This window comes from Condylostylus longicornis, unplaced genomic scaffold (genome assembly GCF_029603195.1).
Source record: "Condylostylus longicornis isolate FDR11 unplaced genomic scaffold, ASM2960319v2 ptg000033l, whole genome shotgun sequence".
In the NCBI taxonomy this organism is placed as follows: Eukaryota; Metazoa; Arthropoda; class Insecta; order Diptera; family Dolichopodidae; genus Condylostylus; species Condylostylus longicornis.
Window position 1 is genome coordinate 285412 of NW_026578002.1, and position 12619 is coordinate 298030.

Below are 12619 nucleotides of genomic sequence, written 5' to 3' on the forward strand. Positions count from 1 at the left end.
AAAATCTAAACTATTTGTAAAGTAAGTTCATAAAATTCTATAAATTATTGTAAAAAGTATTGATTGTTTAATATTAATTTAAGCGTGAAAAAAAAAACAAACCAAAAAAAATTCCAGTATTAATAAAAAGAATGAGAGACAAATCCGACATTGTTAAAGGGATAGGAAAATTCAATTGGTTTTGCAAAAAAGCAAAAACAATGTACGTACATATGTATGGTGCCAACCTCATTATTTTCGGCCAACTTCATTGTTTTCTCATAGGTTTTTTGACGCCTTGCGATACATTTTGGAACTGGCGCATGGAAGCATTCGCCATTCGCCAATCATAATTTAAAATGTCATTCGATTCGCCTAGTCCATTCGACTCGTCTAGCCATTTGGTTCGCCGATCATAATAATGGTAATATTTAAAATTTTTTCATATTTTATTGTTATATATTTTACATATTATTATGTGTTACATAGTAAGGTGAACATTGTCATATAATTATGATTAAATTGCTATTTTAATTTAATGTGTAATTTCCAAGTGCTGAAATATTAAATCTTTTAAAAGGATCCGCTTGTTCGGGAATACTTATTTGGAATTGTAATAAAACTACCAAATATGTTACCATTGTTGTTAAGAGCTAAAAAAATAAAAATGAAAAAAAAAAGAAAATAAACAAATTTTAAAAGTTTCTTTACCGATTTAAATAAATTTCGGTTAACATCGAAAAATCCACCACAATTAATATTCGATGGATTCATTTCAGTTGCTCTCAAAAACATATTTATTTCAGTTTGAGCATCTGAATTCATCCAACTTAATTCAACCATTAAAAGTTTTTTTTGAAAATTTGTTCTGACATGATGTGAAGCATAATGTGCTTCATCGCATACAAAAAATAATAAACAAATATTACTTAATGCTGTTACAGCTAAACCAATATCTTTTATTCCGAAGCCTTCAGATATTTGTGACATTAATCCATAAATCGATAATGTTATTATAAAAAAAAGATATAAATTTAAATAAGTGCATGTATAACAAAATGCAGTTCCAGTATCTCTTGTTAATTTACTTAAACGTAACCATAATGCACGATAATCTGCCACCATACTTGCTGGGCCAATATTTCGAAGAGCCTTTGAAATTGAAAAAAAAATATATATTTTTATTAATTTAGACTGAAACAAAAATATTAAATTTCATTGGAATTAAATATTAAATTTTATTTTTGTTATATGTGTAGGTAGTTAGGAACCTATTCAATTAACGAATAAAAACGATAACATTTAATTATTGGGAAATTGTTAAAGATTCTACGTTATAAAAACTTAAAAAAAACTTTAAAGAGTGTAGTATAAAATTTTTTTTGAGAAAAGATGATGGGATCAGCATTTTCTCAAAGTTTTTTGAAGTTTTATACCAGACAGACCTATTGTATGTCGAATTATAGGACTATGTGGTCTAATTATACTAGTTCATTAACATATTTTTTAATTTATTTTCATTAATAAGCTCTTAGGCACATCTTAGAAAATTTGTAGAAAATTTTCAAGCCGTCAAATCAATACTTATGTCACAGGACTAGTATCATTCATATATTCGTAGTATAATTTTATCTATGTTAGAATCTGTTAGGTAATAGGTATGCTTGGGAGTAATAGCTATTTATAAAATCGAAAAGTTATTATAAGTAAATCAATATGGTCATTTATTAAAAATTTAAAAATAACTTTAGTTAAATTATTGTTTACCTATTTCTAATTTTAAAAATTTGATGATATATGTATGTATTTGAATTTTAAATATGAATGTACATGTTTTGTATGAAGTGTGATATATATAACAAATTCGAATTAAAAAAAAGAAATGTTATAAAACATTAGGCCTATTTTATTATTTTAATATGCACATATACATACACATATATTTGATTTTATACCGGATTAGAAGAGTATTTTTATTTTCTTCTTTTTGACGTAAATATTTTATATATACATATATATATAATATATACATATATAAGTTTTCATGGTGTAATATTTATTATAATTCTATTTTTGCCAATAATTAATTACTGTAGCGATCAATGAATGATTTTGAAAAAAAATGGCTTAAATACACAACAACAATGATTATACCTTTTGAAAATTTTCGGCTAAAATATATGCGGTTCTGCTTAAGGATTCACACACTAAAAAATATTTTTAATTAGAATAGGCAAGAAATTATAAATAATTTTCATTACTTACTTAAATACCAAAGCGCACCTAACATAACAGTTAAATTATCTAATATACAGTAGGGTACAACCTTTTCATTAATAAATAAATATTATTTTTATATAAAATAATAAAAGTATTTTTAATAAAATTAATAAAAAATTGAAAGTGCGTACGTATTACCTACCTGAACAATATCAAAATCCGACATTGTAATATGCGTTATAATAACTGATACACCTGAACATAAAGGTAATATTATAGTCATCAATACACATTTCTTACGAATATCTAATGGTATAATTCGTCCTGTTATTTGAAAATAAAGAATTTCAAAGTCACTCCATTCATTCATTACACCTAAAATAAATTCAATTATAATTGCGTATATTATTTATAATGAAAATATTTTTATAAAGCTTGTATTTTAAACAAAAACAAAATCAAATTGAAATGGAGCGCTACTGTTAGCTCTTAACAGTATAACTATGTAGATATAAATCAGGAAAATCTTTCCTAAATCAGGAAAATATTTCAGTTTTATGTCCTTTATCGGTTAATTCGTGGTAATACTAAAAGTTTTTAAAGATCTGTTTTTATTCTCTTATTAGGTACGAGTATAAAAAATAGGAGTGTTGTAAAAGTACAACCAAACCTTGTTGCCATTGGAAGAGTACATTTATTACCGTAAAGCCGATCAAGCATAAAAAAAACTTGTTTTGCTTAAAGCAGATATCAATGTTCTAAATCTACACTTGAGATTTCCATGCTCTAAATCTACACTTGAGATTTTCATAAACGCAATACTGCAAAACAAAAGCTGCAATATGGAATACTGCAAAAACATAACGAGCAATATATTTTTAACTATTCTATAATAGTCAAAATTTTCGACTAATTTGACTATATTGTCAAAATTTAGCATTGCTTATGCATTCGATCTAGTCTATTCAAACTTAATTAGCAATATTTGTTTATGAAGGCAAGTATATCGAATTTTTCTATATATATCTCGATATATAACGGTCATGAAAAGGTCTAACATTACTCGTTCAATATACGACAAACGTATACCAGAAAAATTATTCACCATTTCAATAAAATTTCGCACTTTCTATTTGTTCACATATTTATTTTTTTTGACACAAAGTCCATTAGAAGAAGGAGAGAACCTTCAAATAAACGGATTGATTATGAATACAAAAAAATTAAATCAAAAACTGAAAAAAAAATTCACAGACTTAACGTGGTCATTTATTGCAGAAGATGAAATTGAAATATTTTAAATATTATTTTATTTAAATATTTTACATATAATAGAAAATTTTACCAGCTATTTTTCCAGCTTCGGCCCACATTATTGGTATTATTAAAACTGGAAAAATATTTATAATAAATAAATAGGCTATTACAGCTTCTTCAAATCTGCCTTCTGTGCTTTTAATTGATGAGACTCGAAATACAGCAACAAATCCAATATAGATCTAATATTCAAAAATAATTTAATTACTTTTAATTTATATAAAATGTTAATGGAAATCTAGTAACTACCAATAATCCTATGAAAAAAGCTAAAGAATAAAAAAAGTCCAAAGAAGTTGTACTAAATACCGCTTCTTCACTTCTTCTTTTACGAATAGGCAATGCTCCAATAGCTTTAACAAACATGTAAGTTGGTTTGATAGAATTAAACATAATATCCTATAATAGAATGATCAACTCTTATTATAATACAAAAAAACTTATGTATGTATGTATGAACACACATGTTTAAAATTAGCGAACGACTTTAAAGAAGCTAATGAAGGACGGTTCTCTGCATATAATGAAATACTGTTTCTTTGCGATGATGTTGCATTTTTTGAAAGTCTTCTGCTCTTCCTCCTTTTCTCTGGGACTGGTTTAACATCAAGAAAAACTGTTTTAATCTTTGAATTACTCATGTTATTTGAGTGTATTTCAATATACAAAATCTCAAGTTACACAATTTTTATTAATATTTTTTGAATTTAGATTGAAAAAAGAAAGTTAATAGAATTTTTTTTTTATTTCCCTTATATTTTTTATAAATGGAAAATAATGTACCGTGTTATACACATGAAAATTATAGACTACACTGAACTTGATATTTGAAATATTTTTAAAGTACAATGGAATAAAAATTCTTAATGGAAAATCAATTATTTTGATGTTAAATTTTTAAATAAATGCAAACAAATTTCAAAATTCTGAATTATTTGTAAACCAATAAAATTTTTATGTATTCCGGCCAAAATAAAGTGAAATACCTTGTAAAAATTAATTTATTGTTTCAATATAACAGAATTTTAAGTAAAGTTCCTGTTATCCACATGTAGTCGTTTCAATATGAATGAAAATACTTACATATCAACATTACGTATTGAGCCTAGGCACAATTAAAAGCAGAATTTACTTTTAGTCATCGATTTTAAGAGAGGGAAGAGTTTTTATTAGCGTTTTTTGTAGATTGTTAAGGTAAATTTTTTACATCGAATTGAGACTTAGTTTGTTCTACTGCTTGACTAAGGTACAAAAATAGAATCTGTGTAAGTTTAGTACATTGACCTAGATATGAATTTATAAAATATAAATATGTACAACACTGCATACCATTAACCTTGGCCTTTTTAATTGCAGTTTTATAACCATCTATTATATTTCAATTATTAGGGTTGTTGCGTGCTAAAAATTGTAAAATATCAAAATAAAAATATGAAAATAATTCCGCAAAATCGAGTATTTATTTACACTGTGTTCTTTATTGTTTTTTTTTAACTCTTATATTCTGATGCAGGTTGAAAAACGCATAAAAAATTTATTAATAATTTTAAATACAGGAATTTAATATACTTATGCAAGTTTTTTTTTATTTTTGGAATACAGTCAGTTTCAATCGATTAAAATAATATGAGCTCCTATTAAGACAAAAAAATGGCATCCCTTATTCATTTATCATTTGTTTCTTTCTCTTCTCCCTTATCTTCATTATCATTTTTATTGCTATCTTGATTTTCTTTTAATCCACCTTCCGGAATCCATAGTCCAGAATCAACACAACGCTTCATGTGGTATACAGCTTCTTGCTCTGGCATTTTGGCAATAGTTTCTTGAAGTAATTTTATATCACGACTTTCAAAACAAGCTTGAAGTTCCTAAAATCCAATAGTAATTAACAATAATATTTAAGGATGAACATTTAATATGTAATATTTCTGTTTATTTATTTACAAAAATAAACAATCTTACCTTTGGAAGACTCTCCAAAACTTCTACAGGATCTAATCCACCTGGGCCTAATCTAGCTTCCCTATCTTCTTCTTCTTGTTCTTTGATAGCTTCTTCGATTTTCTCTTTAGCTCTATTTTGTATACGTTTTTTAAAGTCTTCGATTTCTTTTTCGAATTGCTCACGATACTCAGGTACGCAATTTTGAATTTTATCAAAAAATGAACCTACACATGCTCTGGGATCAATATCAAGCTGTTTACCTAGTTCTAAAATGTATTGCATACATATGCATTGATGCGCAACATGGGCCATTAACTCGTGTTTTTCTTCCATTTCTAAATTTATACACCAAATAACTAAATAGTTTGCTGTGTCGTCACATACTAAATTGTGATGTTCTAACAAGAATTTTTTTGAATCGTCGTACTTTCTAAGCATTCCATACCGTTCCACCATTTTCTCATTTTGTTTAATAAACGTTTTCATATTTCTTTCCCGTTCTTCTTCAGACATTTGACTTTCATCTTTTTTCTCAGGTTTTTTGTTAATAACAGTTTTTTGAAAACCTGGTTTACTAATTGTATCAACATTCCAAGGTGTTTTTTTTTCTTTCTTTTTCATATCATCTTCTTCCTTAGCAATGGCCTTTCCAGCTAACTCCAAAGCTTCCAACTCTTTTTGAAGTTGTTCAGTTTTTTCTTTTTTTAATTTTTCTTTGACTTCTAAAACTTTACTTTCATGCATTTTTTTTTTAATTTCAAATGCTTTTTTTTCGTTTTCCGCTTGCTCCATTCGTTCCATACGCGCTTGATGTCTCCATCGAAATAGAGATGGTGTATCGATATTAGGGTGTGTGTCATCTTCGTCATCGGAAATCTGTAATAAAAATTCAAATTAATATTTTCACTTAATGGGTTTTTTAGGATTTTATAAAGATCCAGAATTATGAAGTATAAGGATATTACTGAGTATTACTGAGGTTAATCGTTTAGAATATTAAGCGAGATAAACAGAAAATTCGAAAAATATTTATCAAAACCGATTAAGAAAAGTAAACTTACTTCTATTTCCTTCCATTTGCTGTAATCAACCATTTTATAATATTTATTTTAATTATTTTATATTGTTTGAAAATTTTATTTGGTTGAAGTAATCTAGAAGTGCACAGTGGATGAAGTGCTTAAAATGTTGACTGTTGTTGTTTCTGGAAATATCGATTGTCAAAATTTTCGAGACTCGATAAATACAAATATGAGGTAACACTACCAGCGTCTTTTTTAACATGACCAGGTTATAATTGGCTAATGGGGCGTGGCGCTTTCGCTTCAACAGAGCAGATTTTCAGTTGTCAAAAAATTCAAAAACTATACATATTTCGTGTTCTTTCTTACAATCAGGCCACATGGTATAAAAAATAGTAACGCAAGGTATTCCCGGCGGTCGATTATTTAAAGCTTTTATAAAGTACGTCACTCAGTTTTTAATTTTTATTTAATTTTTAAAGGGTAAAAATTTCAAGTCATAAATTGTAATTTTCATTCTAAAAAGACATTATTTATAATTGTTCCCAACCGCTTGATTACCTGGAAAAACATGTTAGCAAATAAATTAAATCAAAATGCGTTAGAACAATTTGCTACCCTTACTAGGAGTTTTAGAACAATTTGCTACCTTTGCTAGGAATTTTAACAAAGGTAGTCTTCATGATCATTCAACTCCCACAGAGTTCCAGTATCGATTACGCGAATGTTTGTTAGGTCTATTCCCTTTAAAATAATAACTGAAATAAAAACTTAATATTAATTATTTAACATAGTTATTTCTATCAATTTTTAAAACAGATTTGATATTATACTATGTACTAATAAATAATTATTATGTAGACATAGAGAGGTATAAAAGTAAAAATTTTCTTCTCCAGAAATAAGTTTCTAATAAAGATCTATTTATTTATAAAATTTCAGTTGGTGTAGAGTTTTTGTAAACGGACATATGAATGAACAGCAACAGAGTTAAAATAAAAAATTTGCACTCAGTGTCATTTTTTGATTGATTAAATATTTGACAACTGCACTTTTTTATCTGAACAACTGCATTAAATGAAACCTTTGTCATGCTTTGAAGTGTATGATGTGTGTTACCAGAAATTTTTGGTTGTCAATTTTAGAGCTGATATTTATTTGTATAATGTACTGTGGTGAGCTAAATTTAAGCCTCAAATTCACAAACAATTTATGGCAACTATGTATTATTAAATTGTTATTCAGTGTTCCCACTCGGTAAAAACAAAATGTATCCAATTTCGAGAAAAAAATGTATCCAAAATGTATCCAACCTCGTAAAATGGCATTATTATAATAAGTCGTCTTATTTTGTACAAATTAACCCATAATTAATATTAATTTGCTTTATTCCACAATATGAGTTTTGTTATTTATAGTAAATTCTTTAAGAAATCACATACAACTTCTATTATATTTTAAATGTGAAAGTTAAGGTCAGAAAAAACATATGCATATATGCCTTCTGTAGTTGTTGAACTATGCGGTAAAGACGATTGACCATGAAGACAGACATGCTTAGAATAGTCAGCAAATAACATTTATTGAAGATAAAGCAACTTCACGATTTAATATTAGCAGCATTTCAACTGTTTTGTAATATTTATTTAGTGTTGGAAAAAAAATGTATCCATATTTCAGCAAAATTTTAAAATGTAGCCAATTTCGGCATTTTAGCAGATTTGAGTATCTTTGTATCCAAGCTCAAATTTAAAGCAAAAATGTATCCAAATGGATACAATTGTATCCAAGTGGGAACGCTGTTGTTATTAGTTATTGCATTATGCTGGGTTAGGGTTTTATTTTGAGAAAGCTGAAATATTTAAAGGAAATAATATTTCACGAGATCGTGCTGCTTAATTCGTAAAAGAAATTTGTGTGGGTTTTGAATAGAAAATAAAACATATATTTATATTATATAAAACTTGTGAAATAATTATTAACATGAAAAATCTATAAAATAAAACATACGTAGGACAACTTATAGTACAAATTAAAATATATGTACATGCGTATATTTATGTGCAACATATATAGGCATATGTAAAGAAAATGTCATAAATTTGGCATAATATAAAAAATTTAAGCTGAAATCAAGACATTGTAAGAAAAAAGTTTGGATTTTACATAATTTCGTGACCAAAAGTGGATATACATATGTAGTTAAATATGGAAGGTAACAATGAAATGACATCTGAGTGTATGTTGGGGAGGAATTACTATTACCAAAAGAGGATAAATTTAGACCCAGAACGCTGTAAACTTAACATGGAAAGGGCCATTAAAAGGAAACAACGGGAGTCCCAAGTAAATGTTGCATGTGATCATTATCGTGCCAATGATAAATGTCAAATAAGAAATATATCATACGAAGAACTTGAAGGTAAATAAATTTATTAAAATTATTTTTTGGTTCACTTTTTTTGATTTACTTAATTTACTTATATAAATGCTTTACTACATGAAAAAAGTATGGCATTAGTCTTCGCTTCTGCTTTCATGCATATGGAATTATTAAACGTAAAGAAATTATGATTTTCTCAAGTGTATATTCTCGAGAAAATGAAAGACTCCATTTAATTTTGCTTAAAGTAATAAATAGAAGCTATATTAGTAACCATATAATAAAAGCCCATAATAAAAAATTTCTTGAAAGCAACTATAGTCTCCCATATACCTATCGCACGTATTTCTTGATTTTGCTTGAACTCAAAAAACGTAAACGCATCTACAACATAGCTCATAGTTTTCTAAAGTTTTTTATGTAAAATGCTAGGAAGAAAAAAAAAATGTTAATGCTTTTTTTAATAAATACTTAAAAATCAATATGACAATTCCAAATTATAATATTAATTGAATGAAATTATTTCTCAATAGAATTTCACGATCGTTATTGGAATTGTCCTGGCACTGTAAATAAACGTATATTTATGGCTACATATTTGGCAGTCGATCCAACTGATAATGATTGTAAAAAAGATATTTACATAACATGTTATTGCCCCAGAAATGATGGTACTTTGGATGTGATATGCCAGAAATCATTTATATCGGTTCTAGGAGTTAGTAAGCATAAAGTTTTAGGAATTGGCCATGCAAAGCTTATAAATGGTGAATATTTATATAAAGAAAAAAGAGGTGGTAATCGCTGGAAACCATGTTCTATAAATGACGATAAAAATAAAAATATTAGTGATAGTGGAATGAATTATTCAAATGAAAATTCACAAAACTATTCAAATCTGATAAATGAAAATGATAGTACTATGGGAAGCTATATATCTGAGAACGGAGTTTCAAATATCAATAGAAAACGATCAAACTTTATTGCTAACGAAGGTATGTTGTGTCTTTCCACATTTCAAAATATCTCGCTTTTTTATGTATAATTATTGAGTAGTAATTTAGAAACACATCGATTCGCATAATTTTATTTTACATTATTGTGTGTTGTAGTTTCAAGTTAATATTTATTTTTTTTTAATTGATTTTATTTATGCATGAAAGTTAATATTGAGCTTACACTCGAAAATTTTTACTTACTAAATAAAACAAACTTACTAAATAAAAAACAAAGAGAAAAAAACACTTAAACTTTTTTTTTTATGTTGTCAATTTGCTATATATGTAAAAAATACGTATGTAGTTTATATAAATGTTGTGGTTATTCTAAAGATACATATGAAAATTTCGTTAACAAAAGTGTAATTTTTATTATTTCAGACAATAACGAAAGTAACAAGTCTTTTGAGTCGAATAGAAAGGCTCAACCTGCGCAAAGGTCTAAACTTGAAAATGATGAAGGAACAAATGAAAACGATAACGCAATTTTCGAACCTCAAGTGAAAAATCTTAAAAGGGAATCTTCTTACGTAGCTGGAGATAATGACGAGGAAAATGAGTCGGTAAATATATTTCAACCTGCTATTGATATAAAAGAGAAATCGCATAATGAAAAGGAGGCAACTGCTTCACAAACACAATCCACCTTGAAAAAGCCCAGTTTGGATTCTTCAGCTGCACGTGATAATTCTGAGGCAGATGGTTTGCCATCTCCCATTCTTCGGAAACAATCTGTTTATGAATCAGTAGAAGAAAGAATGGCAGCTAGAGAAAAAGCTCGAGCAATTTTAGAAAATTTTCACTGGCAGGCAAATAGAATGAAAAGACCACCTCATTTTAACCAGCCATATAGTTTTCCTAATCAAATAAATCGGCTCAATCAGCTTGCTCACTCGAATTGGCAATCCAGAAATTACCCTCCAAATCTTACTGCTCAAAGGAATTTTCCAACGTCAAGTTATATGGGACCCGAAAATTGGCAAAGAACGCTTGAACGGAATATTCGTAGAAGACAACGTATGCAAGAGGTGAAAATTGATTGTAATCATAATTTGACAAGATTTTGTAAAGTTATAAGCGTAGCACAAGAAGATCTAGTTAATTTTCATAATATGTATTGGAATTGTCAGGGAATTGTTGAAGAAAGAATATTTCTTGCTCGGTACATGGTGGTTACCCCGTGTAACCATAGAAGAGAAATGGCCATTGCTACAAGAATTCCTACAAGTGATGGACAGCTAGTTGAAGTGTGCCAAAAAAGTTTTTTATCTGTTGTAGGAATTACAAAACATAAAGTTCAGGCAGCTGCTAGAGCTAAACTCAAAGGTACACTGTTTAGAAAAGATCAACGAGGTGGTTTTCAGAAACCTAGATCACAAACTGAACAACCTTTGCGGACTTCACAGAACATGCAGATATCTAAAGTGGAGGGTAGATATACAGATGGAGATCGTCCACGTAAAGGTAAGAGAAAAATGTTTGTGTAGTGCTTTCTTTATGATAGATTGCTTTGTATTTTTTTTTATGAATTTTCTTCTTTCTACCTTTTAGGATTCAATGAAAGTGAAACAATTGAAATTGAGGATTCTTCAGAAGATGATAGAGAAAATAATGGAGACAATGATAATTCTTCAAATCATAACATAAATTTCGAGGATTCTCAAACTGGAAATGGCGAGGATGATGACGACGATGATTCTCATATAATATCAGCGGAAGATGCCTTTGCAAACGGAAAATTGAATTACTATGAATTCCGTAAAAATATCCGAAAGACTCGAACAAATGAAATGTATGAGGCGCAACTGACACGAATGAAAACAGAGTTAAATTTTTACAAACGTAGAACCAGAAAATTATATTTGGATCGAAGGAATTATATTACAAAGTTGGCAAAGTTACGTATGGAAAATATAAAAATTAGAAAACAATTGAATAACTCCCAAAAAATTTCAAATGAAAAAAAAATAGATGTCACTTCAGTACAAATTGAAACGAATGTTAATAAGGAAAATAATGAACAAATGAATGGAGCTGGAAGAACTGATTTCGTCGAACACAATTCAAACATACAAAATAGCCATCCCAAAGAAAATTTAGTAACAAATGAATGCGACAGAATTATAATTCCAAATTTCGGATCTAATTACGATAATTATGAAGAGGAGGAGACTATTTTAAAAAAAATTTCTGAAACTTACCAAAATTTTGATTGTACGCCGAGTTTACTTGAAAAAATTGCAAGAATAGATGAACCTATGCAAAGTGAAAATAGCTAAAACTTTTTAATAATTATTTAGTTGAAATGAATATACAATATGTTAGTATTCAACAAAACGATGAAAAGCTAATAAATTTAAGTCTTACTAATTACTTACAGTTCTTTATTCTTCAATATTTCGTATTCCAATAGCTGGTTACGACATCACATTAAGATTAAGAAAAATACAGTATTATGCAGGGTGTATAAGATAAAAATTTTATATTGTTCATTAAAAGTGCATAATTTAAATTCCAAAAAATTATGTTTTATATATACACAAACATCTTAACTCGAAATTTATATTTCCTTATATTTGATGTAAATTTAATAACTTACATAAAATAATCAATGTCAGAAAATTATATGTATCTTTATCTGGAAAGTAGAAGTCGATACATTCTAACATACATATTGTACATATTTATTTCAATAATAGTTAAAAAAAAAGAAATTTTAAGTGTTGGTTATAAAGTATGTTACAAATTCGTTT

The 12619-nt window shown here is 27.6% G+C and overlaps 3 protein-coding genes across 4 annotated transcripts; 1 reads left to right on the forward strand and 2 right to left on the reverse strand.

Moving 5' to 3' along the window:
- Positions 1-509: 509 nt before the first annotated feature.
- LOC129608618 (gustatory and odorant receptor 63a) lies at positions 510-4157 on the reverse strand. The gene is made up of 8 exons (XM_055520251.1): positions 3981-4157; positions 3766-3915; positions 3545-3698; positions 2402-2574; positions 2245-2305; positions 2134-2186; positions 691-1131; positions 510-632 (listed from the first exon to the last, which is right to left on the reverse strand). Exons 1-8 carry the CDS (start codon positions 4155-4157, stop codon positions 510-512), a joined length of 1332 nt encoding a protein of 443 aa, XP_055376226.1.
- A 797-nt stretch (positions 4158-4954) lies between these two features.
- LOC129608653 (hsp90 co-chaperone Cdc37) lies at positions 4955-6654 on the reverse strand. The gene is made up of 3 exons (XM_055520308.1): positions 6525-6654; positions 5482-6339; positions 4955-5387 (listed from the first exon to the last, which is right to left on the reverse strand). Exons 1-3 carry the CDS (start codon positions 6555-6557, stop codon positions 5181-5183), a joined length of 1098 nt encoding a protein of 365 aa, XP_055376283.1. The 5' UTR covers positions 6558-6654; the 3' UTR covers positions 4955-5180.
- A 1659-nt stretch (positions 6655-8313) lies between these two features.
- LOC129608628 (myb-like protein D) lies at positions 8314-12619 on the forward strand. Of its 2 annotated transcripts, XM_055520263.1 has the most exons (4): positions 8314-8907; positions 9402-9863; positions 10248-11330; positions 11418-12619. In XM_055520263.1, the coding sequence occupies exons 1-4, from the start codon at positions 8694-8696 to the stop codon at positions 12143-12145; spliced, it is 2487 nt and encodes an 828-aa protein (XP_055376238.1). In that variant the 5' UTR covers positions 8314-8693; the 3' UTR covers positions 12146-12619. The 2 variants fall into 2 exon arrangements, with proteins under 2 accessions (XP_055376238.1, XP_055376239.1); XM_055520264.1 differs by lacking the exon at positions 9402-9863.

Excerpts from the sequence above, each read along its gene's own strand:
- LOC129608618 (XM_055520251.1), bottom strand. The coding sequence starts at position 4,157 with ATGAGTAATTCAAAGATTAAAACAGTTTTTCTTGATGTTAAACCAGTC. Across the intron at positions 3,699-3,765 it reads CTTTTTTCATAGGATTATTG|ATCTATATTGGATTTGTTGC; the intron begins GTAGTTACTAGA and ends TTTGAATATTAG. Across the intron at positions 2,187-2,244 it reads AGGTGCGCTTTGGTATTTAA|TGTGTGAATCCTTAAGCAGA; the intron begins GTAAGTAATGAA and ends AATATTTTTTAG.
- LOC129608653 (XM_055520308.1), bottom strand. The coding sequence starts at position 6,557 with ATGGTTGATTACAGCAAATGGAAGGAAATAGAA. Across the intron at positions 6,340-6,524 it reads GCAAATGGAAGGAAATAGAA|ATTTCCGATGACGAAGATGA; the intron begins GTAAGTTTACTT and ends TTTTTATTACAG. Across the intron at positions 5,388-5,481 it reads TTTTGGAGAGTCTTCCAAAG|GAACTTCAAGCTTGTTTTGA; the intron begins GTAAGATTGTTT and ends ATTGGATTTTAG.
- LOC129608628 (XM_055520263.1), top strand. The coding sequence starts at position 8,694 with ATGGAAGGTAACAATGAAATGACATCTGAGTGTATGTTGGGGAGGAAT. Across the intron at positions 8,908-9,401 it reads ATCATACGAAGAACTTGAAG|AATTTCACGATCGTTATTGG; the intron begins GTAAATAAATTT and ends ATTTCTCAATAG. Across the intron at positions 11,331-11,417 it reads TGGAGATCGTCCACGTAAAG|GATTCAATGAAAGTGAAACA; the intron begins GTAAGAGAAAAA and ends TCTACCTTTTAG.